At 41.8% G+C, this 27814-nt stretch overlaps 1 protein-coding gene across 11 annotated transcripts in view; it reads left to right on the forward strand.

Moving 5' to 3' along the window:
* ARHGAP32 (Rho GTPase activating protein 32) overlaps positions 1-27814 on the forward strand; it is a 246324-nt gene that overhangs the window by 142664 nt on the left and 75846 nt on the right. For all 11 annotated transcript variants that reach the window (XM_075774813.1, XM_075774812.1, XM_075774811.1 and 8 more), the window contains 4 exons: positions 5571-5657; positions 22246-22383; positions 24356-24448; positions 25964-26086. In XM_075774813.1, the coding sequence (XP_075630928.1) occupies positions 5571-5657; positions 22246-22383; positions 24356-24448; positions 25964-26086 (441 nt within the window). The remainder of the gene's footprint in view (positions 1-5570; positions 5658-22245; positions 22384-24355; positions 24449-25963; positions 26087-27814) is intronic.

Genomic DNA, 27814 nt, shown 5'->3' on the forward strand with positions numbered 1-27814 from the left:
TAATATCCTGCGCTCCATGCAGTTCAGATGTGCTGTGAGTGATTTTTGTCACACTGTGGATATCTGGAAGCAGTAATCTGTGTGGCGTTCCAGAAGATGCATTTTCTTTTTTGTCTTGGTGAGCTCTGTTTGATCCCCCCCCCCCGCTCTTGGGTACCGCTTTTGAGATTCCAAAGGGAGGATATCAAATAGCAGCGGAGAAATGGAGTTTCAGATATAATAGTCTTTAAACATGTCTTTATTGCCTTTACTTTCATCAGGATATTTGTGCTTGGGTGAAGAAGCCACTCTGTCGGATGTGTTCTTTTCCTGCTCTGAAGCCACAGTTCAGTATGAAAGGGAGAAAGCAGGAGAACATCGGGAACCGTGTGGGAGTATGATTAGTACATTTAGCAAGATAAATCTGGAGAGAGGAAAAATAGGCCAGATAAATACATTTATGCTGTCAGAGTAATTATAAGATGTTTCCCTGTGGAAAAAGATTTACCAACCTAAAATTTCAAATACAATAAAATGGTATCTTCAAATATATCAAAAAACAGGTCTTGAAGGTGCCCTGTTACAAGACAGACTGATGTGAGTAATGGACTTGGCTAAATGAAGATGAAGTAGTGTTTGAATTGGCAGGGTAATTTAGGAGATAGTGAAAGTATTGTCTGTTGGGAACTGGAGCTGAGAGAGGTAATAACAGCTTTTTCTTATAATGAGTCTGCATCTTTGAGTTTGATCAGTGTTAAGGTTTTTAATTTCTTCAGGATTTGTCCCAAGGATATTTGGGCCTTAGAATTATTTTTTTTTTTTTTTAAATAAAACAGGGAAATATTTCACAGGAAAATTAGCCTCGTATTTCTTGCTCTTGGCCATCGGACATACCTTTCACCCAATACATACATTCCAAAGTGATGCATAAAGGTGGCATTTGTCCTGTGGTTTTTCCCTCGTCTGATTTGCTAAATTGCACAAACATAGTAAATTAACAAGAGGACAGACATCAAGGAGACATTAGAAGTGTGGTGGTTTAGAAAGAAAAAAAGTCCGTTTCTAATACTGTCAGAAAAAATTATCAGATGTAGTAGTGGTTTGGAAACTTAATGAGCTTTTGCTATGGCTGAGTTTGAGCAGCAGAAATTTCAGTTGCATGTGTCTGGCTGCTTTTGCCAGGGAGTTAACCTTAAATTCCATCTCGGAAAAACGTGAAAAGATTACCAGGTTTCCTTGGAACAATGACACATCCTCTGCCAGGAAAAGCATCAGCCTTTCCACTGACTTAAAACTCCTGGCGAAAGACACTTCTTCAGCATTCTTGCCATCTCTTCTCTCCTGGAGATTTCTACAGATGTGTGCTATGTTTGAGATGAAACCTGCTGAAGTTCGTGTTGCCCATGCAGCAGATTCGTTGCCATCTGCTGCATCGCATCCTTCCGTGATGGGGAGCTCAAATCTCCCGGGACCTCTCCATCCTGCCTGGACCACAGTGCCCGATGCTGCTAGTTGGTTTGGTGGGGTCACTTATACTTTATAGCAAACTTCTAATAATTTTCATCTTATGAAGTATTGCAGTTTCTCTTCGCCTGTGGAGAGCGACTGTATTCATTTTATGTACTTAATTACTTTGACTGGCCATGAAATGCATTTTTCACGTGCATTTGCATTTCATTCTGCAAAGGTAGGTGCAATTTGTCCGTTGCTTCACAGCAGATTTTACGGCAATAATGCATGTATTGCACTCATGCATGCAGCTCAAACCAAATCCTGGGCAGGTAAGGGTTGTTCCACAGGCTTTTGCTGCTCTCTAGAGTGGTCTTCCCTTGGTGTGTCCCGGCTCCACAACTCTGATCTGAGGTGGTTTCTTGGTGGAGTGGTTTCTTAAAGCATGGTGGTGCAGGCAGGTTTGGAGTTTGGGAGGAGACATTCTGCTGCTTCTACCTGGAAACAGACAGGGAAAAGATCTGGAGGGAGAAGGAATCCAGCATATTTTTCCTAGCCTATAGTTTTAATTCTCTAATTAATTCTCATCTAATTATTTAACGCCTTTCATGTTAAATTCTAACCTTAACTCTAATTCCATTGAGGGAGTGGGATTTTTTTATTTATTTTATTTTTCTGGTTTGTCCCTTTTTAATTTTTAAGGTTTTTTTTTAGCCGCAAGATTTCAAGCTTTAGATAACAACACTGCAAAATGAGTTATGTCACCGGAAGCAAGGCAAATTCATGGTGCTAGGGAACCACTGACCCATGCAAATCTCTTACCTGGTGAGGATTTGGCATTTCAGTAGCCAACAATCCTAGTCTGGGCAACAGATTTCTGTAGTGCTTTTCCTTGAAGTGCTTTTTAAAAGTTTAGGTAGTTTATAAGAGGAACATACATAGCATTAGAAAAATGTGTGAATCTCAAAAGTTGTATTTTAATTGTTTTTCTGCCCGCTGTCACGCTGACAAGTGAAACATGCTCGTGAAATGGGGCCACTGAAAAGCTGCCTCTGCTCTAATTGAAGTCCTCTCCTCGGTCGCTTGCCCTTGCCTTTTGGATCTCTGCGCGGGGAACGTGGCAGGTCCCGTGCATCTTCCAGACAGGTTCACAGTAGGCTCGAAATTGTGGAGCTCCAGACAAACAAATGACCCTTTAAAATGCCTGCTGCCTTGCTCCAAGCGCAGATCTGCCAGTTTGCTGTGAGCATTAGGCTTGGAGGGAGAGCAGAAGGGAGCTTCCCGAGCCACTTTGGAGAGGAGAGATGAGTGTTTTGCTCTGGTGAACCCCTGTTCTGCCAGATGAATGCACACACACACAGATTCGTGCCCTGTAAAACTAGTGAGCTTTTGACTCAGACTCCTGAATGTGCTGTCTCATAACTAACTAACCCTCCTGTTCCTCTCTGCAAGAGGAATAACCAATAAATTATCCTCTGCAGGAGACTCCTGTAATCACTGTCTATCTGCTAGCTTACTAGAGATGAGCTGCTTTTTTCTCAGACAGTGGGAAAACCACATGAACTAGAAGCATTTTTAAGCTAGTCCTGCCTGTGTACGTGATCAATAGAGTCTTGGCTAGCAAGCCCTGCTCTTTTTGGGAAAATTGTATATGAAACAGGTACATAGCTTAATTTTGTCTTTCAAGATACCGAGGTGAAACCGTTACTGATACCGTGAGATCCTGATTGCTTCTTCAGCTGGCCTCCTGCGAATATTCATCTTCCAGGGTATTTTGCTGCGAGGACAGTTACGTTACAGGGTAAACCCAATAGATTATCCTGTGTAAACCATTCTGCTCTCTCTGTCTCTCGGTAGGCATGAGGCTGGCTGCAGGAAGAGGAGCAAGCGTTCAGTTAGCTTTTACAACTTCACTCTGAACTAAGAGAGTTGCATATATGTAGGGCAACAAAATGGATTTAAAGTGTCGCTTCTCACTACAGTGAGTTGGTCTAAACGGGGACGTTCAGAAGGATTAAAGTGGAAACTCAACTACGTGGGTGTAAAGTTGATGACTATAAATCAGCACTGATATAGTTAAGGGAGGCAAGGCTGAAATGTCCCTGTGGGTTGACAGAGCAGGGACGTGCTTTGTTATTGTGTTTTTCTTTGACTGTAGTTAGTTTCAAAACTCAGTAGCACCTTAAATGTGAAATTTGGTAGCAAAGGATGATGATAAAGCAGGGGGGAACGTGCAATGCAGAAATAAATAATGGTCATATTTAATCACATTAATGACAGCAGGCCACACGCAGCTGCACACACAGCAATGTCACTCTTACGAATCTTTAAAATGGCCTTTTTCTGGAATGCAAAGTTTTAGTGGAATTAATCTCACTGCATGAAAGATCCTCTGCAGCAGTTAGAAAGATTTATCTCTGGGACTGTATTGCACACCAACCTTATGAGGATGTGGGCGTGCATAAAGAGCTTTAAAGTTCTCGCTGGAAAGCTTTGCAGGAAGAAGCTCGCTTTGAAGGGAGAATTTATAGGTGGAACGAGAGGCCGTCCAGAAGCTGAAAAAGAGAGCGTGCTGAGGAACTGGGGCAGGAGGAGCTGCAACAGCAGCCGAGGGAGACGTTTCATGGGTTTTCTAGATAGGTGATTTATGGCAGAGTAACAATAGCATCCAAATGGAGGTGACGCTGAGCAGATTTCATCTTCGAGGGCTTGCACGGTGTTCTAAGAATTTCTGTGTCCTTCTAGTAAAGAGCAGCCACAGCAAAAGGCTCATAGATGTTTCCAGTTAGGTACAACTCTCTTCTTCTAAATACGTTTAGTGGTGTAAAATTATAATATATTATGGAAATCCAGAGATTTGTTTGGTCCAAAATATCTTTGTAAAGATTTGCAGTCCTGTGTACAACCATCAGAAAAGAAATTAGTACTCAGGGAGTCTGGTGGAGTGCTGGATTTGTGTGCTTTGCGACTTCCTGACAAAGAGGGCAGAGATACTGGCAAAAGGCAAAGTTGAATTCACTCAGGGCGTCCGTGGTCATTTATACGTAAACCAGTTTTCCCTTGCATCTCCCTCTTTCTCAGAGGTACATGCCTCTAGTCACCTGGTTCTGGTTTTCTCCTGCTTAAGTTCATGAAAATACAGCAATTTGTGATTTTTCTCCTCAGTCTTATGTTTGTTTCTGCTTTCATTTGATGTTGGGTTTTTTTGATTTTAGCTAATTATGATTTTTTTCCAGACTTAAATTTTTTATGTATGCATTTTCCAAGAGATAAAGTGTTGTTCCACTGGACCTTTGTGTAAAACGTCCTGGGCTCTTCTTCAACGCTTTCTATTTTTAAGCTGGCATCATTTCTGCTTAAGAAAGAAAGCAAATAACTCTTCTGGCAAGTACGGCAGTGGTTTTTGCTGGGCAATTCAATGTCCATCATAACTTCTGTTTTCAGAGAAGATTATTAACGTAAGCCATTCTAAGTATAGGGTATCATGACTAGGGGGAGTAGCAGGACTACTCGTGGTGCTCGGTACGTGTACAGGAATGACATGGTTAAATCTCTCCTCACTGCTCTGAAAACCCCCCCACATCCTGATGTTGTATTTAATGACTCTGGATGTGATGAATGGTGCCATAAACCTCTCTGTTGTGGTAAATTGCTTGACAACACTGAAATTAGGAGATATGTTTTATTAGCTGATGTCTGCCTGAACGTGTAAAATAAAAAAATGAAGAAAACAGAGGGGGGAAGGAGGAATCACTGTTATCCGATACATGAATATTTATAGAGATATTTTCAGTGAACAATTAATTTTGCAGACTTCTAAGTTAGAGATTTAATCCCTGGCTTGAACAGTTTGCCTTCCTATGACTGTTTTTGTTTTGAACCATATTTGTATTTATAAACTGTCAGGTGAGGTGCCAAAATCCAATGGCATTCGAGGGTCTGTGTAAGCCACAAATGCTGAATATTTTCTATCTGACAACTCCAGACAGACAAGCGCTTCCCCGATTCCCTGATACTCAGCATGTCTTGGAGCAAGTTGATCTGAATGTTGTGCTTCATGCATTATTACATGCCTGGCTTATCCCTGCTCACTGACCTGGTCTTTCTCTTTTCTCCACCCCTTCCCCGCTCCCTTGGTGTAGCTTTCGCTCCCGGAGGAACAGAATGAAGTAACAAGAAACGGCTGTGAATCCAAGGAACTGGTCTACCTTGTACAGATCTCTTGTCAGGTAAATGCCACGTTTTCTGCACCCCACCTCGTTTTGCAGACTGTATCGCATTCTGTTTGGCGACACAGCCTCGTAATATTTTGATACGACACTTTTCTGCAGTACGTGTGGGTTTTTTCCCACTTCTTCGCTAGCTCAGTCCTCAAAAGGATGCTGTCTGTGGTACTGCGACTGGCTCATTTTAAGAAAAAGAGTGTGGAGAGGAGAAAAAGGAGTCTGTTAAGCAAATAATCCTTGCTACAGTTTGTGCAGAGCTGCAGCATGATTAGCCTAGAGACACAAGCGTGCGTGCTTAGACCGTGCCTACATCTGCCTGGCCATCGCGGTGGGAGTGTACGTTGACACACGGGCGCACCAGATAGATAGACTGGAGGAAGTACATGACGGAGAACGCTGGCTGGTGGTTTTGTTGATCAAGGCGTGCTGCTGGCAGCCGGGAGATGGGGATTCTTGATCTGTTCCCAGTTACGTCTCCAGACATCTGGCATGAAATTCTTTCACTGCTTCTGCTACCGTGGTATCAAAATGCTTCGGGCAGAGAAGTCTGCCGCGTTGTACCACAGATTCCCTGCCTGCTGATATAGGGAGAATGACTTTGTAAAATGCTACGTACTAGGTTATCGTATTTTAATATGTTGAATGAAATTGTTGTTTGTAGGAGACATATTGCGTTGACAAATTCAATTGAGAGTTACTGCCTGTGTTTGGTCATTTTTCTGGTCTTAGCATAGTGGTTCTTTCCATGATTCATCTTGGCACTTCTTGAGCGTCCGTCTTATCAATTTATGCTGAACATTAATGGGAAACACTCTTGGTGGTGGCTCTTTTTAGAGCTTTTTATGTGATTTTGCTGACGTTTCTTGGGTACTAAAAGGAAGCGTACATTTGAATTGCGCGGGGATCGGAAGTATTTGCTGTCGGATTGTACCAGCATAGTGACATTAGTACACTCAGAGACAGGTTGTGAATTTGCAGTGTTCTTGCTCTTCTGCCCTAATTCTGTGTGCACACCGGTGTAGGGTGTTCTGAGGAGCAAAGCCTCCTGCTCTGTTTTGAAGGTGGAGCTTGCCACGAGCTGAGCTGCAGCAGTGTAGTTAGTGTGATAGCAACACACAGAATAATTCCTCTCTGTTGTCAGTTCTTACGGTGCAAGTACACACCTGCACATGTGTGTATATATATGCAGGTGTAAATAGTGCTTTTGGGAGAGGGAAGAGAGGCGGAAAGTGTTGAGGCATTTTGCTGGTACTGTTCTAACCCAGCTGTAGCCAGTTTTGTACAAAATTACCACTTTTCAGAAAAGCAATCCAAGCTAATGAGCAGCACTGCAAAATTTAACAGTGGGCACATGTCTGTGTGCCAGCCAAGAGCAGTACAGTGACCGAGAGAGAGAGAGATTTTTCAGGGGACTTAAGGAAATTGGAATTTCAATACGTTTCAAGTCCTCTGGTTTGGGACAGCATTTGCAGTGTTTAATGCAGAGCTGAACCTTGTATTCTTTCCTGACTATTTCAGGGGGGCTTATAAAAATGTCAGTATTTTATAGAACAGTTTTTCTCTAACCCTGAAGCATACCACTTCTGATCTTTCTACCTACCGTAATGACATCTCTAAAGTTTAACAGGACACCTTCAGGTGTAATTGTGTCCTTAAACCCCGCAGAATATGTAAGTGCAGGAGCAAGCCCCGGGAGCAGCAAACAGCCGGTGGAGAGCGTGCAAGGCGTTGGTGCAGGGATGGAAGTGAGCCCAGCTGTCCAGCAGCTTGTCTGACACTTCTGTCAGGCTCTCAGATGCTTCGCAGGGACATTTCTGAGAATACAGTGCAAAGACTGGATTTGTGTGGGGGTAATGTGGTGAATGCTGGGCCTTGGCTGAGGAAGATGCCACTTTGCAGTGAGATTTAACTGAGCTGCTGTCCGATAGATCCAGAGGCTGTGAACCATTCCCACCTGCCGAGAAGTTCTCTTACCTTCTTTTTCAGTGTTACTCAACTAAAATGAAAGCACTGGGAGTTGGCCTCATTGTGTTAAAAGATGGCCATAGAACTAGTCACCTTTTCCTTTTTTTTTTCTTTTTTTTCTTTTTTTTTTTCCCTTTTTTTTTCTTTTATTTTAAGTAATCCTTCTGGCTAGCTAGAATTTCTCCCCCCGCCCCCCGCCGAAGTCTGTGATTCACTTCTCGCGTGTCAGCCTATGTCCCTTTCTCCCAGATACTTACAAAGCTGAGAAACTTGTGGCATCTGGATTCAATGAAGGGAAAGGCATGGAAGGAGCTGCACAGCTGAGCATCATTTCTACCATGGAGACACTTCACCCCTGACATCCCATGGCCTCTCCAAATGTCCGGGGAAAGATTCCATTCTGTCACGCATTGGATACCAGCGGTGTCTGGATGGGTTTGGCTCCACGTTAGAATTGAATGGGAGGTGTGAAATAGCTCATGGAATGATAGCGCAGTGGGGAGAGATTTTGGCAAGACGTGTCTGTATCAGGCCAAAACTATTGAAGGAGAGAAGGAAAAAGCCTCTAAAACAAATTTCACTTTGCTCGCCTTTTGGATATGCTGCTAGCATTGGTGTTGAGCCTGCTGCAGCAGCTTGCAAAAATCTCCTTTATTTCTCAGATGGACACAGAGAAAATGAAGTCTGTTAATTAAGGCTAAACCAATCTAAATTTAAAAGCTTTAAGATACTTATGATTTGTTGTAAAAACAGATAGCACAAGGAAGAGCAAGGGCATTGGGCCATCCTGGCTATTTTAGATTACGGACCTTGGAGAAGTAAGCTAAAAACCCTAGCTTTGGGGTTGAGTGCATTATGCTGCTGTGCCTTGCCCAGTTTGGACAGTGCAGATACAATCTGTGTGTTGTGTGGTCCATAAAAAGACATTTATTTTGTCATTTCACTCTGTAGCAGACAACAAACCAAAGCTTTTGAACATTAAACTTTTAAAACGTCCAGCTCAGTCTTAGCCGTGTTTGGCAGACTACAGTTTGGCACTTACACTAAGGAAATTCTATCCCACTCTTTCCCATCTGTAAGTATAATTTTAGTGGTGTAAAGAGAATTATTGTTTGATTTGTATTTTGCAAAACCTTCCCAGATAAGGTTTGAAAAAAAAATTTTTTTTCGAGTTGTATTTGTGACACGTTTCTGCCGCAAGTCAGCTTGTGAAATACAAGCTTTGTGTGAGGTTCAGAGGGGTTTTTTAAGGCTCTATTCAGCTTTTCTTCTACTTAGAGACCTCAAAAAAATTAATCCAGTTTATTAGCGCTTAAATAGAAGTGGGAATATCTAGAGAGCTGTTCCAAGTGTTTCTGAAAAGTGGAAAGATAGGATTCTTTTGATTCCTTTGAACAAATTTAAAGATGAAAACTAGCAAATGACAAAGGTAGGGTTTTAAATTCCATTAGAAAGAGCTGATGATAGGGGGATTTGCTTTGGATTTGGTTTTTAGAGCAACGTAGGTAGATTTTCCTTTTTTCCAAGTAAGATTGCGCTGTTTAACTTCCACTCGTTTCTAGAAGATTGCTTTCAGGTCATGTACAGTTACTGCTGTTGAAAGATTGCTATTATTAAAATAAATGTAAACAAAATCCTTTTCTGTGATAAAAGAAGGGATGGATGAATGGTAAGACTTTTAAACAATCTACAAATGCTTGAAATCTGAGGAAAGATTTTTGGGAAAAGGAGTAACGTTTGGAGTTTGCACTTTCCCAGAGTGCACACGGCATGCCACGTGCATTTATGCTAGGGAGGAAAATGTCTCTAAAGAATGTTAGAGACTGGGGGGGGGTTTTGTGTAGGAAACAGAGAAGCATAAAATCCTGAGAGGTGTGGTGTGAGGACTGTACCTGTGAACCTTCTGAACTCTGTAGACAGTGATTGCAAGGCTTAACAATGACTACGGTCCTTAAAAGACCACGGGGAATATCCGAGATCTTGCTGAGTTTATGCTGTACCTGTCGGCTGTGAAGGTCTGCTGACAGTGTTTGCAATCCTTGCTGAGTTCCGTGGGGATAAGCAAAGAATTTACAAGGTTTGCAACGTATTTAAAAGGGGTTACTATGTGTGGTGAGAATAAATCAACAAAAGTAAGAGCCTGCAAAAAGGTTGAAATAGGCCAATGCGGCCAGGATGTTTTGTCGAGTTGTAAAGCAGGCTGAAAATTGGCCCTTCTTGTGGTTTTGGATTTGTTTGTGTGACATTACAGCAGCAACTACCTGCACACAGATTTAAGTATTATAACGTAAGAATCTAAGCTTTTTTTTAAAAAAAAAAATGAAAGAAAAATAAAAAACTTGCAAGACTGCAATGTGAGATTTGCACTGTTTCTAAACTACAAAAATCTTTTTTTTGGTGAAATTTTGAACGGCAAGGAGAGAACAAGAGAGCGGTTGTGAAAATGTTCACGTTCTAGTCTAGCCATGTCTTGCGGTTTTTATTGTTCATTTTCATTATTGCAGGTAGATTGTTGAAACAGAACTGACAGGCAGTAGAAACAAGAAATGTCAGACCATGCAAGCATGAGTGATGTTTTAAAGAAACCTTAGGACTAGATCTCCTGATAGACCCTTAAGCACAGACTGACTGTTGTGATCTCAGAGCAGAGCCACGTTACCTTCTCTGTTTTCCTGCCTTTCGTGGGATAATGCCAACGTCCTGCACAGGAATCCTCTTTCTGCTGCAACCTGGGTAGATTTCTAAGGCTCTTCTCATAGCAGGAAGCTCTCATGGTCCAAGCATGGGTTTTCTCCATTTTTCTGCACACATTTGCAGACCCTGCACTGGCAGGAAGTTGAGCCACGCGCCTTTATTGTGCAGGATGCACAGTACTTTTCCCTGTTCCTGTTTTTTTGTTCAAGGCAGCCATTGCTGTCTGTGCTGGGTTAATTTGATTGATAGAATAAGGCCTCTGATGTACTAGATGAAGGCATTTACGCAAATATATGCCACTTGTGTCTCCCAGCTCTGCCTTGCAGGAGATTCAAGCTCGGTATCTTCTGTTTGAAGAACAGTATTTGCAAAGCTCTGAAGGCAACCCCATCCAGCGTTCCACGGCTGGAAGCGTGGTTGCAATAATAAGCGCTTCAAGGGCAGCGGAGAGAATGCCAGGAAAAAAAGGGATCCAAGTAGGAAGAACAGACGGGACTCCCCATCCTGGGTGGTTTGTGGGGAAAGGAGAGCGGAATATATTTTCACAGAAGCAAATGTCTTTCTCAGACTACTAACATCTAAAGTATGGTTTGCTGGTTCTCCCTGCCTGTGATAGTCCATGCTAAAACCCACAAATTGCTTGCAGTAGGATTTTTGAGTCAAGCGTTCAAAAACCTTTTGTATGATTGGTTTTTGTCTTAAAGGATTGCCTTTTGTCTCTTTTGTTCTTTAATATATTAATAGTTTCATCTTGTGTGATTGAAGCTCATACACCTAGAGGACAGTTACTGAGTGGGTGCTACTAACATTCCTCCTGTGAAAAGCTACTGTTCTTCAAACAGATACTCTAAGGGAAAAATTCTAGCACACACATATATACTTGTGTGTGTGTTTTATATACGTATTAAAAAAAAAAAAAAAAAGAGAAAAGCTGGTCTTACCTTTGTTAATGGGATATATCTATGTGGAGCATCCAAGCTGGATGCTACCCAATGCAAAATCTGTTTTCAGAAGATGTGTTAACCTGCTTCTCCTGTCTTAATACAGAATTTCCTGCCTTTGTTGTTTAAAGAATATTTTGCTAAACAAAAGTAGTTATTGTGTCCTTTCATTGAATACTAAATTCAGGTAAAGTTTCACATTATGCCCGTTGCAGTCTGGCTGCTGTCTCCTGCCCCTGCCCATGCATTCTCGCCCCCCTCTTCCCCCTGAGGTCTAGTGTCCATGTAGCTGCTGGATGAGTCCTACCAACCCTGTGGGTGGTGGAATACTTCTCTGGTGGTGCAGCTTAACTGAAGCAGGTGGAAAATGAACATGCTTGCAAAAAAATCCTTGTTGTGATATTGGGGATTCATTTGTAAGTCCCCCAAAACTTCCTAAAACCTGACCATAGGCCTTTACGGATCAAATATTTTTAGCCTATCCTTCCAGATGTTCACCAGTGTTGAAACCTCTCTCCTAAGCATTTCTCGGGTGAGGAGGGCTGTTCTACGTTAGTCAGAAGAAAGCAACTAAAATCCTTGTTTCCCCAATGCTAATCCATCACTTGATGTTCTGTGCTTGAATGCTTGATCTTAGGTCATATACTACATGCCTTCTGCTCTCAACAGCGATAAATAAAAATGAAGTGACAATAGTAATGTGAATTAATAAAAAAATGTATGAAGCTGGCAAGCAGCCTGAAAAGCGCTGTTGGGCTGTGTTCAAAGCTGAGGCGATGCCAAAGCGCTGCCAAGGTGTAGTGTCTTTGAAAAACTTGGGTTTGTTCCAGGCTTTTGGAAAGTAAACTAGCATCTGTAGGGAAGAGAGAGAAGGTATTGAATTGCATTAGAAGCCTAGAACAACTGCATAATTAACATCTATTACTCTGTCGCTGTTATGATAATACTGAAGGATGAATCATTCATTAATCAGGATAATAATCATTAAGAACAAGGATATGACTGACTGTTTTTTGGCGCTTTCCCACAGAACACTGATTTGAGCAGGGCAGCACTCGCATCAAACAGGACTGACACTGTGGTGTGCTGTGTCCTTCTCCTTTTGTAGGAGCCTGTTGCGCTGTACTCTCTGTTCATCATGGGATTTGTATGTAACTCTGTGATCGTTAATTCACACGAGCGGTTCGGATGTGTAACAATGGAAGTAGCGCTTGTGAGGTAAAGACGATTTTTGTCCTGTCGTCTTTGCTGCCTTTTATCCTGAAGCATACAGTCAGGATGTCTGCGTTGGGATCTAGGAGATGCCCCAACAGGAAGACTTCCAAGAGTTGTACCATCTGTTTGCTTTGGCCGTTTGCAGTGTCTTTGTGCTCTTTGGAACTATGGAATGGAAATGCAGAAGTCAGCTGTTGTCCCCTGTGCGGCACAGGAGGGCGTCGTGAATCCAGGAGCAGCGTTGCACTGACCACAGCAGCATCCGCGTGTCATCGGGGCTCTGGGGTTTCGTTGCCCAGCTGATGAGACTTGTCCTTCGCTCCGTTCCCAGGCACAGAGCGGATTCAGTACTCTTGTGTGGCACTGGTAACGTGAGATGAAAAATGACTGTAGCTCTTCAACTTTGGTATTTAATTTCTGCCTTCATGCCTTTGTTTTTTTCTCAATTTAAATATGCACTGTCAAGGAAACGGGGTCAGCATGGTTCTTTCTTGTTCATGACTCTGGATGCTTGAGATGCAATAACAGGATTCTAGCTGTGCATGGATTTTGAATTGAATGATTTATTTATTGAGTGGTAGCGCAGCAATAAATACTGTCATGGAACTGCTTGTGCTAAAGCACATTCCTTTAGCAGGTGCAGATTTAGGTGCTTTTCAAGCTGTCCCTTCAATATAGCAAAGATTTACTGTGCTCTGTGTTAGGGGCTTCAACTATAAACTCAGGTAGAGAAATGGTCTGGTGAATTGATCTGAGGGTGGTTTTTACCAAGGAAAGAGTGTATCCAAAAATGATCACCACAGGATAGCAGCCCACCAGTTCGTCAGACTTGCATTGGACTGAGCTGGTGCAGAGTTATTTGTGAAAGAGAACGGTGAGTGATATGGCAACAGCTGCTTTCGGGTGCTCTCCAGATGGTTTTCTGCGATGGAAGCCTACCAGTGTAGCCCTGGTCTAGGAAGGGTTGATGAGCAAGAGGGAAAATTATTTCTCAGAATAAAATACAATATCACATGAATGTGCTGCCACAAAAGTGTTTTTTTTTTAAGCAACAGAAGCTTTTACAATTATATGGTAGTTTGTTAATGTCGTGTCCTTTGGGCATTTTGCCTTCAGAAAGCAAGCTCTGAATTACAGAGATCAGTCGTCTTGTATCCAAATTGGATTCTACTTAGCTCTGAAGCAAAAGTGAAAATCACTGTTGAAATCTAAGAGGACAGGATAGTGATTATGGTTTCTTTCTGTAAGTGATGCATTTTGGCAGGGCTGCTGATTGTCATGTGGTGCTTTGTAGACAAGGCTGGGCCCAGCCACAAATTGAAGAGGACAGTTGGCTTTATTCTGAAGAGACATTGAATGCTGCCCCATAACTAAGCAAGTGGAAATGCATTGCAGAGGAGCAGTTTGTCTACAATTTTACTTGTTTTACAACTTCACCAAGAGCTGAGCTCGGTTCAAGTCCAGACTAAGAGGAGGATTGTGGTGGATATTCGTGTTTTTCTTAGCTGCCTTGATGTTTATTCTTTATAGATAAGTTTAACATGTAATAGCAATATTACAATGCCTGTTTACTTGGGAAAGTAGACAGCCCTTTGTCCAAAGCAGTTTCATCCAGTATCATCATCCTTTGCAGGATGCAAAGTTATTTTAATCGACAAGTAATGTTAGATGTGAGGTGGTGGCTAAGCAAGCGTCAGGAGAAAGACAAGATGCGCAGTTCTGATGCCTCAAACCTGTATGACTTGCACGTAGATAAAGTTCATAGGCCTTGGAAGAGCACCCTCACTTCCAAACAACAGAGTCATTGGACATAAAATGTAGGTTAGTAAGGAATATTTTTTAAAAAAGGCACTCCCAAGGCACAGAAAGCACATCAAAATATATAGCATGTATGTAAAGGTGCTTCGGCCATGAATAAAAAATACGACATTTTCATTGATTGTAGGATGTGTTTACTCTCACTAAACAAAGTGGCAAAACTCTGAATTTGGAAAGTTTTCAAAAGTTATGTCCTAGTGAGTGCACCTTGTTTAGTTAAACTCTGATATTCTAAAGAAAATTTGTAATTGAGTTGTTTTGGTAATAAAAACACTCAAGTTTTAAATGCCTTTGTCTTCCTCAGTAACTACAGGTGCTTTGCCCAACTGGATTTATAACTGTATGTTAAATTAAAAATAATTTTTTTTTTAGAGGAATTGGTGACGGAATTCCCAGGGGGTACGTGATCGAGCTTATTCCTTAAATCGTTGTATTCATTAGGGCTTTCCCAGGGTTTCAGAGCACGGTTGTGCCCCAAGTGTGTTCAAAACCATGAAGCAGGTGTTCCCTGTCACTACCTAGTTCAGCCAACACCGAGGTCCCGACTCCTTGGGTGAGATTTACACTTAAGGTGTGAAACAACTCCGAATCGGTTCATCGTAGACCTGCTGTGAATTCCTGAGTTCTCCGCTTCCTTCCAGGGGCCGGTAAACTCCAAGCTTCAAACACTGCGAACGTGCAGATGGGCTGTGGGGTGGTGATATTAAGCATAATTGCAAATAATGTGATATTGTTAAGAGACTGTAGAGCAAATTTGGAATCAAGGGCTCAGGTTTTGACAGATAAGAAGGAACTGACTTTCTCTTTTTCTAATGAGGCTTTTTTTTTTTTAACTGATCCATGGTTTTCAAATACTGTATTCATTGGAAACTTTGTGGTTTACCTTCTTAAAAGACCCCATTAGGGATATGAGATATTAAAGATGGCCTGTCTTAAATGTTTCATCTCCTGGGTCTTGGCACCGCTTTTCAATGTTTCTTCTTAAAACTGATGCATGCAGCTAGCTGCCAAAAAAGCAGCTGTTTTCCATTTTGGCTCCAGCTCTGTTAACAAAACTTCTCCAAAGCTCCTTCTGTTTCTTGTGCTTTGTAAATAATGTTTCACCCTTCCAACCTCTTTCCTTGAGTTTTGGTGAGCTGCATCTTTAACATACCTACTTGCATACCTTTTGCCTTGAAATGTTCATATGTTTTATTTCTGTAACCCTACCCAAGGGAGTAGGAATAGGCAGAGACATTTATCCTCTGATAAATTCGGGGGGGGGGATGCGCAGGGAATGGTGGTTTTGCAAAGTTTCTTAGTTTTGGACCTACAAAATCTTTTCTTCCTGGCGATTGGTTTTAACAAAACATGCCTATGTATTTTGGTCACTTAAAAAAAATATTTTTTTTTTAAAAATCAGCTGTTTGCATCAGTGATGTGTTCAAGAAATGAGACCTAAGAAAATTGAGATCCCTATCTGTCTAAGCTACTGTTGCTGCAGCTAACCCCAGGCAAGTCATTTGGAAAGTTTGTATTATTTTACTAGCCTCAGGCAAGTAATTTTTCAAAGGGTTTTTTTCGTTGGTTTGCTTGCAAGAATAGTGGTGCTTGCTTACTTTGATGAAACATTGTTTCTTCTCTGTGGTTAAGTGCTGAGTAGATTACAGCACAGGGTAAAGAGGGTGTTGTACTTAATGCGTGCAATGTCCATATAATCACCTGTAAATACATATGCATTCACTCGCTGCCTTGCTACCTGTAGGATGGTAGAATTTTATTTCCCATTACTTAGTGGCTTTGAAGTATTTCCTTTGTGGCCGTAAGCTCCTGTTGGGTTATTACTTGAATTTTCTGGAGTTTAGACCAGAAGTCCCCCATGCTGTGGCCACCCTCCCCTTCACCCCTGTGTCTCTTTGACTTGCTGCTCTTACGGTATAATTTTACTAAAGAGATGATTGATACCGAATTGTTTAAATTACAGCGTGTCAGGAGAGCAGGGAATTTCATTCACATGTCGAGAGTTGTAAATTCTGTTTCAAGTTCGTTAGGTGTCTGCCCAGCTGCCATTCAGAAATTGACTTTCTTGTGGGAGGAAAACTGGTGGTAACCATTTCAAATGCTTTACACATGGTACGCTTGAGTTAGGTCTTCTAACTGTGCCCTTATTTCTCTCTACCTGTACAAAGCCAATTCCCACCAAAGTCTGAGCCAAATATTTGCCTTGCTGTCCGAATGCTTCTGGCAAAGCTGCTTTTCCAACAGAGAAACCACTGGAAGGTCATGGCTTATTTCAGCTTAGCACCCAGAAATCCATGTCCACCTGGTCGTGGTGGGTTTCCCAAATCGGTCAGACCAAGCAGGGATAATACTGCTGTCATTCAGACCAGTCTTGGGCAGCCATGTGTTCCCACATGTGTTTTTAGTGTTCCTATCTGTAATTGGGATCGAGGAGCACAGGGAAGTCTAATTTTTAGGGGAGAAAAGCTGCTGTCGTTTCCATTAAAGTATCTTTTTTCCTGCTGATTGCAATTAATTGATAATAAACTGATCATTACTGCTGAAATAGATTAATTTCTTCTGTGGAATAAGGCTATTAAGGATTCACCACGTAAACACACTAAGCTTTCTCCTCTGCCTTCTGTCTTACGCTCTGTCCATATGTATGTTCCCTTCAACTTGTGATAGCTGGTCTCTCATGTGTTCATCTCCTGTGATTCCAGGTGGAGCTCGGAATTTTTAGTGTTTCCATCATTCTCACCTTTTAAAGCTCCCTCCTGCCCATATTTTGTTTTCTTCTAAATATATGTGCCTGACAGCAGAGTGGGTATCATGCTACTTCTGGAGTAGACCTTCTGGAGATGCCAAGTGAGCAGGCATCTTCTTGACGTAGCTGTTCTACACATTGCTGCCCAGCTGAAAGGGTCATGGGAGCAAGTGCTAATGATTGTTAGTTAAAATTGATGCGATCATCAGAGGGTTAAGCTAATGAAGATGTCTTCCAGCTTTAGGAAGAGCCATAGCACGAGTGTTCCCTGCCCTATGGTGTGGGGAGGGAAGGAGTAAACTCCTGTCGATGGGTAGGACCAGGAGCAATGAAAGCGAGCATCCATCTGTGGCCTCAAGGTGAGACCTGGAAGTGTGCTAGCCAAAAAAGCCTTACACTGCTGAGCGTACGCTTTCATTCAGAAATAAACTAGCTTGATGTTGCCTTAGTGCAGACTCCCTGTAAGTTTTAAAGATTTATCATTTCCCTGAAGTTACAGTAGTACACCAGAAGTGATGAAATCATCCAGGACATTTTGGTAAACAGACTTAAGCTTAGATAAAGCCACCTACAACACCAGCTAAAGACACTTCCTGGGTAAACTCTATGTGATGGGTTTTATTGGTCTTGTCTTCTGTTTTGACTAAATTTTGAAACCGTTTTCCAGTGTGACTTGAAATAGAAAAAGGGCTGAAGTGTCACGCTGGAATAACATACAGAACCCAAGACCCAGGCAGCTGTAAAAGTCACCCACATGGCAGAGTTAAACTCTACCGGAGGATGCTGGCGTTTTCCCAGCTATTTAATACATGGTGTTTTCTTACTATAGGGTCAAACTGAAGTGACTTTTGCCATATACTTTCATCTCATTTTCTGGTCTCGATCTCCATGTGGACTGGTAAGGTTCAGGAGAGCATCCGTGTGATTTCTCTCAGGAAACAAGCATTTGAACCAGAAAAGAAAGGTCTATGCCTGTCTTAAAATAAATAAATCTTAGGTGCCGCAGAGAAAACATACTCAGACCGTGGGAGAGGAAAGTTGTGCGTGCTGGAACTCAATAGCACCCTGTTTGCCTTGAAGAGGCGCTGATGGATGAAAGGAGTGCTATCTGCACAGATGTAGACAGAGTCAGCTGGAAACAGTCTTCTACTTTATCTTACGTAGTGGGGAGAGGAGATCTGGAAATCTTTATTACAAGATTTCCTTAGGCTATGGCTGCGTATCATCCTCCTCAGGCCATTTGACCAGCAAAACTAAAACTATTGCGTGTGGAGCTGGGGTTCTGAATCCTTGTCCCTCTGAATCTTGTCTCATGTGAAGCCTGGGTGGCTTTTTCTGATCTGCGATCTCGGTATAATGGTTTTACTAATGGAAGGTTCAAATCTGTGGCTCAGTGGAAATTAAATCATCAGTTCAGTAATCGCTAATAATTTTTTTAGCATTACATTTCTTGCTTTGATAATCAGGGAAAAAATAAGAAGCTCTGTGCAGTGTGCTAAAATCTCATCAGTCTTTCGTCATACATTTAATCCTACACAGCATGCAAGAGTAAGGGAGAACAGATCAAACTCTAAGAAGAATAGGAACGAACCCAGATTTTCCATTTTGTGAGAAATTTCATAATTGCCATGATCCTTTTCATTGGGAACATTTCCGTAAAATAAAATTCCAAAAAATACTTGGGTTTTGTTCAAGAGGGCACGTTTTGGTCAGCAGTCAATTTTTTCCTTTTAAAGATGTGGAACTATTTCATGGCATTATTGAAATCTTCATCTGAGACTTGATTCTTTATCTTTTTGAAATTTGTCATGCCCAGGTTTGTAACAGAAGGTCTGAATCCAGGAAATCACTTGACTGTGCTTAACTTCACCTCTCCTCTTATGTCCCATTGAAATTAATGGGATTTCAGCCTGTGCTTCTCGAAATCAGCACCATCAGTAATTAAAGAATAGAAAAGTAATTCTTGAATCGGAAAATTAGAGGGTCATCAAAAATGGATTTGAGCAACAATGTATGGAAATCATTAAGAATGTGAAGAAGGCATTTTTACCTTATGGATATCGTGTGCCTGAAGCACCAGTAACGTTTAGCTTTGCTATAAAACACGGTTGACAACATGAGACCAGCTGAACAGTCACTTACTTGTTTCTGCTATTTTATTAACTCTCTAAATTTAAAAAAAAAAAGGAACCCTTTTGCAAAACCCTTCTGGCACTTGAGAATTTGCAGGAAATGGGAGCGAGATGTACAATTTTTTATATTTATAGAGTGAAACATTGTAGTATTTTTGATATTGAATGAGATCACTGTGGTTTCTGCTGCTTTGGCTATGCAGTTCTGGAAGTCTAGCTGAGAGAATTTAGACTTTACTTTCTTGTGAGTTGTACTGGAGATCTGAGGGGAAGCACTAAATGTTTCCAGTTCCTTCCTAGGTTGCTGCAATGATTCTTTCCTGTAGAGTTAATTGCACCCCTTGTAAATATGGCTGTCTTTTATGGCTGTTTTTGCTTAAAAATTTGTCACTCGGGCTCCAAATCTGTAAAAACTTTGCTTAATACAACTTTGAGAAGGGACTAAAGCACGTATGCTTTTTGAATTTAGTGATGGCAGACTTAAAACTGTAGGGTAGTAGGAAATATTCACACTTAGGGTGTTGGAATAACTTTCTGCTGGGTGAAAATTTGTATTGTTGCTCCTGAAACTGTCTTCTGTACTAACGCGTTGTATGAACAGTCATTCTGGATATAATCGAAGTTCCCACAAGTACCTTGTGATCCTTTTGCACGAGAGCCCGAAATCCAGGGCTGCGACTTACCTAGGAACGGTGACGGTGGTTCTGGCCTCCAGGCTTGTGCACCACCCCTCTTCTGGAGGTTGCTGCTGCTTCCGCAGGGATAACTCGGCTGGTTGCTTAGCAGCTGCCGAACTGCTGCAGTTTGAAGGTACGGGAGCGGTGGTTCGAGGTTACCTTTCTGCACCACGCTCGGACCGTGCCGGCTCAGGGTTTGCTCCACGAGTTGTTGTGCGGCACGGGAGGAACCTCCCAGAGAGACGGTGGGGCGAGTAATCCCATCGCTGTAACAAGGTAAGCTGTCCCTGCTCGTTAATCAACTTCCTTGCTTAGCTATTCGTAGCCTGGTTGCTGTGATCGTGGAGAATGGGTTTATCAGGAGGAAGGAGAACGCTGTACGTATAGTCCGTTCTCTCCACAGCCGATCCCGCACGCTCTGTCACACCGACCAGTAGTTTGCTGACCCCAACTAGTCCTGTCTTGTAAATTTAACTCTTACTGGCTTAACTCATGATAGAACGAGACTGCAAATCTACAGTCCAACATTTTAAATTAAAATATTGTGGAATTAATGAGAGAATTACGATGATTTGAAAAATAGGTTTGTTACTCGCAGGAGTAGCGTACGAGATTGTATTGAAATGTCCTGTTAAGTCCAGCGGGCAGAAGCAAATAAAGGATTGCAGCGATTTCTCGGTCTGTTGTTTCTTACATGGGTGACTAAACCTTGCTGAGCTGAAGGTCACACTGGCAACTTATCAAGAGAGCAAGAACCACTTGACTGCATAAGATGGAGAAATTGGAAAGGCTGTCATCTTTTTGAGGATAATTACACTCGCGCTCCTTGTTTTTCTCCTTTAGACGAGAAGTAAAATGGAATTACAAAGCGTCTGTCCTGCGTAGGTCCCCTCTTTGTAGGCCTGTGAAATGTGGGTGATTGCTTGTGATAGGAAAGCGGAGTTTCTGGGCACCGTGCGCAGTCTGGAGTTGTCTTCAGTGAATTTGACAGAAAATAGCTGGTACGCTGGATTATAGGTTTTACATTTACAATTGCTTTGCAAGCTTTTAATATTAATATAAAAGCAATGTTATAACTTTCCTGATAAACAAATGAAAATAGCAGAATTGTGATTGGGAAGTCGGACAAGGCCAAGCTCGTAGCCCAGGTGAAGAGGGCATCGGGTCCCGAATTCTAGCCGGTGCAGTACAGCAGCTCTGGGATCACGCGTTACACCTGCTTCCCCATGGAAAACCGAAACGATGCTGTGTCCCCTCTTAGACCACGCATTTCCCTGCTTTCGGTACTGGTTGCCAAGCATCCCTTTGTCCCTTTTAATCCTTGGCTTTGCCTTTGAGTGGCTGTTTAACCCAATTCCTTCCTCTGACGTCGTCTTCTGAGTCCTCGCAGTGCTAGCATCGCTGTGCTGCAGGAGCACCTGGGCTTGTACGGCATGGCTCACATCTGTTGCATGCTTTGTTGTTTTTCTCATCCTTTCCCAAGGGAGACAACTGCATGTGAAGCACAAAGCAGAGTGTGTAACACTGATAGAGATTATCTTTTTCTTTTTAAATATGGCCATCCTGTTGATTTTAGGAAAGAAATAGAATGTGGTGGAGCTTTGTGGAGGTCCGTGGTCGCCAAGTCAGTGTCCAGATCTGTAAAACAGAAATAGTCTCATTTTAGGGGCTGCATGGGAGTGTTGAGAGGATTAATGACTGTTCATAAAGTGCTTTGACCTGTAAACTGCTGCATTATTACAACATTTTTTATTGATCATAATAGGCCATGAAGCATTTAGAAGTAGTCATTAGATATTAAAAGCTTCACAAAGCAAATTATGCTGTGCTGCCATGGTCCCTTCCTTGTCCCCTGAAGCAGTATGTATCTTGTCAATATTTTAATTGGGGGAATGATATGCACTCAGGAGTAAATCTTCAGGTAGTGTTACTCATCATGGATTGGTTTTTTTTTAATTCAGCTGAAGATGTGCCTGGGGCGTCTGACAAATTTTGCAAGCTTCAATTCTGCCTTCAGATGCCTGATTGTATATTCTTCTATCTGTGTAGAATCTAATTTCATGCCATTTATACAACCATTTTGTAATTTACATTTGTGCAAAGACACTTTGTGCACGAAAACGCCACAAAATCCTTGTAAGACAGGTGGAAGTGAAAACTTTGGGTAGGTCTCATCATGCCAGGCCACATCCAAACCCACTGTTAAATAATTAACAGGGGCACTAACTGGGTTGAACATGAATTACTACAAATTAAAACCTGAAAATATTACTAGGTGCTTTCATCACATCAAATGTTTTGAGAAGAAAAAGATCTGTCTGTTACTTCTGCACAAATTTTCATTTTCCTAATGTAACCTGAATTGATAAGGAACTTAAACATGATTTTCTTTTGTTTATGCAGGGGAGGAGCTGGATCGTGAAACGGAGTTATGAAGATTTCAGAGTACTTGATAAACATCTTCACCTATGTATTTATGACCGACGCTTCTCCCAGCTCTCTGAGCTACCCCGCTCCGATGCCCTGAAGGACAGTCCAGAGGTACATTATCAGCTCTGAAAACATTTAAACACAGTTACCATCAAGGGGTTGGAAGATATTTTCACATATGTACAAAGTAGTTTTAGTGCGACCTGGGTTAGATTAGGAAATCGATTAGTAATAATAAGATCAGTATGTGTTTTCTACCCTTAATTTCAAGGGGAAATTTCTAATGGGAAATGCCCTGAAAATTCATGCAAATTAATGTGCTGCTGCATGTGGAATGGTTATGGAGAGTGTCAGGAAAGAATCTCTCCTGTTAGTACCTTAGCTAAGAATTTTGTTGTGTCTTTGGAAACTTTTTCAATCATGCAGATATTTCCTGCCCTAACGTTAGCAACTTACCATTCCTAGGAAATTGTGCTGGTTTAGGGCTGCAGCACTGCACCAGTAATCCCTTTTGGAATGCTAGACTTAGATTTATAAACTTAAAATTACTGAAGCTGGTTTTTCAGAATATTTGCATTAGCGCATTATTTAAATAGACTTTAAAAATCTTACAGAATATTTTTTTCCCTAAAGGAATAAGAAGTATTTTTCATTTCTTGACTTACTGTCTTCACCTGGAATATGGTGAGGTGGAATTCCTTCAGCTTCACGGCTGTTGCTAATTTAGAGCTTTATTCATGTCCAAAATAATCTTCTGGGAAGTAGCAGGTGCATCTTGACTGCATCATTTTGGAAGCTGTGGGGAGGGAGGCAATGTAATACGTGGCAACAGAGGTTATTTGAGCCAGCAGAGCAAAGCAAAACTGTTCAGCCTCAGTCCGTCTGCGGTAAGAGTATGTATCATGGTGATGGGCAATGCCCATCGCTTCATTTCACAGGTCACTTATCTCTGCGACCTGTAGGTCTATGTTTGCCCCCTACAATCAAGCACAAGTATGGAAAAATCTTGGCTGTGTCAGAAAGCTAATGTTGCCTGCCCACAAGATGTGTAGCTGAAGAGGGAAATGAGGAAATCGAGGCCATTCCAAAGATTCAAAGCAGAATCCATCCAGGATCTATAAATCAGAATCCGTGTTCTTTCAGTGCCAAGCAGGCGAGGTCTGATGGCTTTAGAAAAATGCGCAGTGGCTGAAATCAGTAACCTGCTGAAGTCTACAGGGCTTTTGCTGTTGAATGTAGGAAGTTGATAATGCAGTCCCATTGCTCATCAGAGAATCTGATTTATTAGTTGCTTTGGTTTAAAGCAGGTTATTTCTAAAGAGAATTTAAAGTTTCTCGTCTCTTAAATTCAGCAAAAGAAGCAATATTCAGGATAATGAATTCCTGCATTCAGTTTTTCAAAATATATTGCAGGCATTCCTCTTTTACATCTTTATTTGTACAACTGATTTAATATGTACTTTATAGCAAGAGGCTGAAAATCTGTGTTATATCTATATGCACAGAAGATGTGAAGATGCTGTACTGCTCTGTGAAATGTAACTCCGCAGCTGTGTGGTGCCTCATACTATATTTTTTATTTTCAATTGACCACATTTGAACAGACGTTTGAGGAGAACAATGTTTTAAATAGTCCCACAAACTCTGGGCTACAATACTGCTTTACAACACTGTCACTGTGAAGCTTTGGAAAGCCCTCACTGGCTTCTCTTTAATAAAAGCAAGTTTACTATTATAGTCCCTATTATAATGTCCCTATTATAGAAGGAACATTGCAAAGCGTATTTTTAAAACCCTCTTCTACTATTCGAAATATTACACTTTGGCCAAAGGGTCAGTCTGAGTTGCCACGTTCTTTAGGGTGTGCAAGTGGGTGGAAATGGCAGCCAGGGTTTTGTTTCGCTAAATGGTTCTCAGATGTGTTTGATGGCTGTAATACAAATGAGACCGATTTCCTTGCAAAAGAGAATATTTTTCTATAACATGGCAATGGATAATTTATGGTCTCTCTGAGCCTGAAGAAATCTGTCCAAACTGCAGTGTATTTACAGAAAAACTGTATGTCTGTGTGTTTCTGTTCCAGCTTGTCACCCAGATGCTGATGGCTTACCTGTCACGTCTCTCAGCCATCGCAGGCAACAAGATAAACTGTGGGCCTGCTCTCACATGGATGGAGGTATGGTATGAAACTCAGATTGTTCTTTATTTCCTGGCTTTAGCAGCAGAGCAAGCCACAAATGCGTTCTGCCTTTCCAGAGAGAGGTGTAATCCTTCCAGACCTATTGATGTCACTGAAATGCTATCCTAACAGCTTTATTCTGCTGATACGCACAAAATGAAAGGAGGTGGCAGTTCTAGTGAAGCAGTGGTTGCCTGAGAAAGCCCAGTTCACGGCTGAAGTCTCTGAGTAATAGGTTGCAGAAAACACACGCATTCTTACGCTCCTTTTTGGCAAGGCAATACTGTGAGTGCAGCAAGTTTCTAAAACGATTGGAGCTGTCTCAGTTACAGTGTTTGCCTGCCATCTCTTTTTTTTTTATTTTTAATTTTTCCTTGCGATAGCTACAGAAACAATAAATACTATCTGCTCCTGTTTGCCATCCCTGTTGGTTAAACTGCTCAACAGAGCCTGCGTTGTGCTTGCAGCAGCACTGTTTGTATATTGTGGACTGCAGCTGCAGGGTTTGGTTTCTCCATTAATGATCTTCTACCATCTTAAACAATCGAGCTTATTTGGGCAAGGAGCGCAGGAAAGAATGGGGCTAAGTGATGGAGGCCACCTGTCCGTGTCAGCGGTGGCTGATTATTCTGGGTAGAGATATGTGCATCTTTCAGTTGCCTGATGATATAGCTGCACACCAGGAATAGAAACAACTATTATTAGACTGTTGCAATTCGTTTTTAAATGATTGTGATAAGGATTGAGCGTATTTTCCTGCAGTTTTCCCCGCTGATATGCTCCTCACCTGGAAATCCTTTCGAAACCCTCTCAGCACAGAGAGAGGAAAGAAGTTCTAGAGAAAAATTTAACTAGAATTTACAGCAACGCAGTGGACTTAGAGAGTACAGCAAACCTGTTACACTTGCAGTACAGAATAACCTTTCTGGTTAACCGAGAATCTCATATAAATAAATATTATAAATTTAAATAAACAAAATTTTACATGAGCACAAAAATCTAGGAGTTTTGAAAGCAGGCTGATGATTGCAGCAAGGGGTTGGAGCCATGTTTTCCTAAAAAAAAAAAAAAAAAAAAAAAGTGGGAGAAAGTTGAAAGCAACACTATTTTTCGGTTTGACACCATCTCCTCCTTACTTCAGTGCCTCACTCTTGAGCATTAATTCCACTTTCCAGAGAATTTTCGTAGGCATTTTTGTTTTGCCATTTTAAGTACTTGAGGAAAAACAACATGGCTTGGTGCTGCAGGGAGGTGTAAACACTCACTGTGGTGTTACTGTTTGTACACAAAGATGCACAAACACAGCATTTTTGTCATTAGTTGGATGGGGACGTACGACCTTTATGAATTGTGCTGTGCCCTGCGCTCTCTCCACGCTGCAATCCTCAGGGGGCCCCCGGACTGTGCTGTCTCTGTGAATCAGCTTGAAGTCTCTGCCATGTGTGAGCACCAATAAAATGCCTCCTCACTTGTCCTCAGCTGCCTCACAGTCTCCTCTGCTCTTTATTTCAGATTGATAACAAGGGGAATCACCTGCTAGTCCATGAGGAATCATCCATTAACGTTCCTGCTATCGCTGCTGCCCATGTTATTAAGAGATATATCGCTCAGGCAGCAGACGAGCTGTCCTTTGAGGTAAATAATTAAGGGAGCTTATGTTCCTTGTTGTCATATACAGAAGAGCGTAACGTGTGTGTGTATTCAGAATATATTCAGACACTTCCAGAATGTTTTGTGAGGTGAAGCTTAGAAGATTCAGTTAAATATTCGATTTGCAATGGGTTGGATAGAGTCATCTTTAAAATACAGCTTTTCTTGGCATTAGTATCTTCTGATTAAACAGATACTGCCCAGTACTCTGAGCAGCAGACCCTGCATAGTTTGTACTCTGCAGTGGATTAAAAGTATGTCATACCTGTTCAGGAAGACTATCCACATATGTATGTGTCTGGAAACATGCAAGTGTAATTATTCGCTGGTCAGTATACACAACCTGTGCTCCTGTTAGTAAGTTTGTGTCTAAAACCACATTTAAGAGCTTCTGCTCCCATGAAAAGTAAAGAACCAGATTGTGAAAGAATTTGGAACTTAAAGGGCAGATGACAATCTAATACTGTTCCAAAAATCTTACTCCATGTAGAGCAGGAGCTGCTGTGGAGCAAAGATCTGGAATATCAGACCTGGGAAGTCCTTAGGTATCTGGCTCTTGTCTGTTCTACCATTTTATGCTCTGATTGTTCATGTGCAGTGGTACTATCAATGGAGTATTCACGGTGTTATACAAAAAAGTGTAAAGGAAAACAGTTGATGCCCGAAGGAGTTTTTGTGATCATGTTCTTAGCGTGCAATGCCGAAAGTAAAAATAATAGCGATAGTCTGGTGCGGCCAGGGTTTGGTTCATATTCAAAATCGAAGCGAAAGAACTGCACCAATCAGAAAGACACGTGGGTTTGTCATCTTCCAGGTTAAAATGCGTGCAGTACAGGATGCAGGCTGTTTGAGAGCGTCTCAGCATTAAAAAAAGCACTAAGATGGCACTCCATGCTTGTAAAGCTTGTAACTGCGTGCCAGCAGGCTGTACCTCAGCCTTGCAACTGCCACGCAGTCCAACAGGTTACAGTGTACAACCAGGGAAACCAAGGCACGTGTGGCTTTCCAGGTTTGCCCAGTGAGAAACCTCGGCAGAACAGAAGTGGAATGTGATCGGTTGTTTCTCAGTGTCACACTCTGTTCCCTAACCCAGACTATTTCTTTACATTTAGGCTATAGTTATTTCTAACAGGCAGTTGCAAAAGTAGCTGACTGGCATTTGCTCCCCAATACTGAGGAAGATACCCGACTTCTCTGCGCGTGGTGGTGGCAACGGTTTCCTTAATGGAAATTTGCTTTGCTCTTGGTTTGCTCTTCCTTTGAGGAAATTGCTTCACTCCCCGGTGTCTCAGTTATCCCTGTCTGAAAAATGGGGATGTGTTATCTTCTTCGCAAAGCACTTTGAGGTCCATCAATGTAAAACATCCAGTAAGTTTGGGCATTACTGCTAACAATTCTTGCTATACCTAGCTGCAGTCTTTATTTAGGTTCTGCCCCTTCTGTGCTCTGGGCTATCTCATTTTCTCTTACAGATCTTGATTCCCACAAAGCCAAATTTAGTATCAATGATAGTGATTTCCTTTTGAATTATTGCAGCATGACATTTTTAATGGGAATGAACAAAACTTCAGAAAACCCATTTGGTTTCCTTGGTCATGTGCCTTCCAGTTGCCGTAACACCACACCACCTCCTCTGTTTTCTAATTAAGAAAAGCACGTCTTGGGCAGTGTGTGAGCTACACCAAGAGCTCTTAACTTTTTGCTGTGAAAGGA

The sequence above is a fragment of the Balearica regulorum genome, chromosome 23, assembly GCF_011004875.1.
Source record: "Balearica regulorum gibbericeps isolate bBalReg1 chromosome 23, bBalReg1.pri, whole genome shotgun sequence".
NCBI lineage: Eukaryota > Metazoa > Chordata > Aves > Gruiformes > Gruidae > Balearica > Balearica regulorum.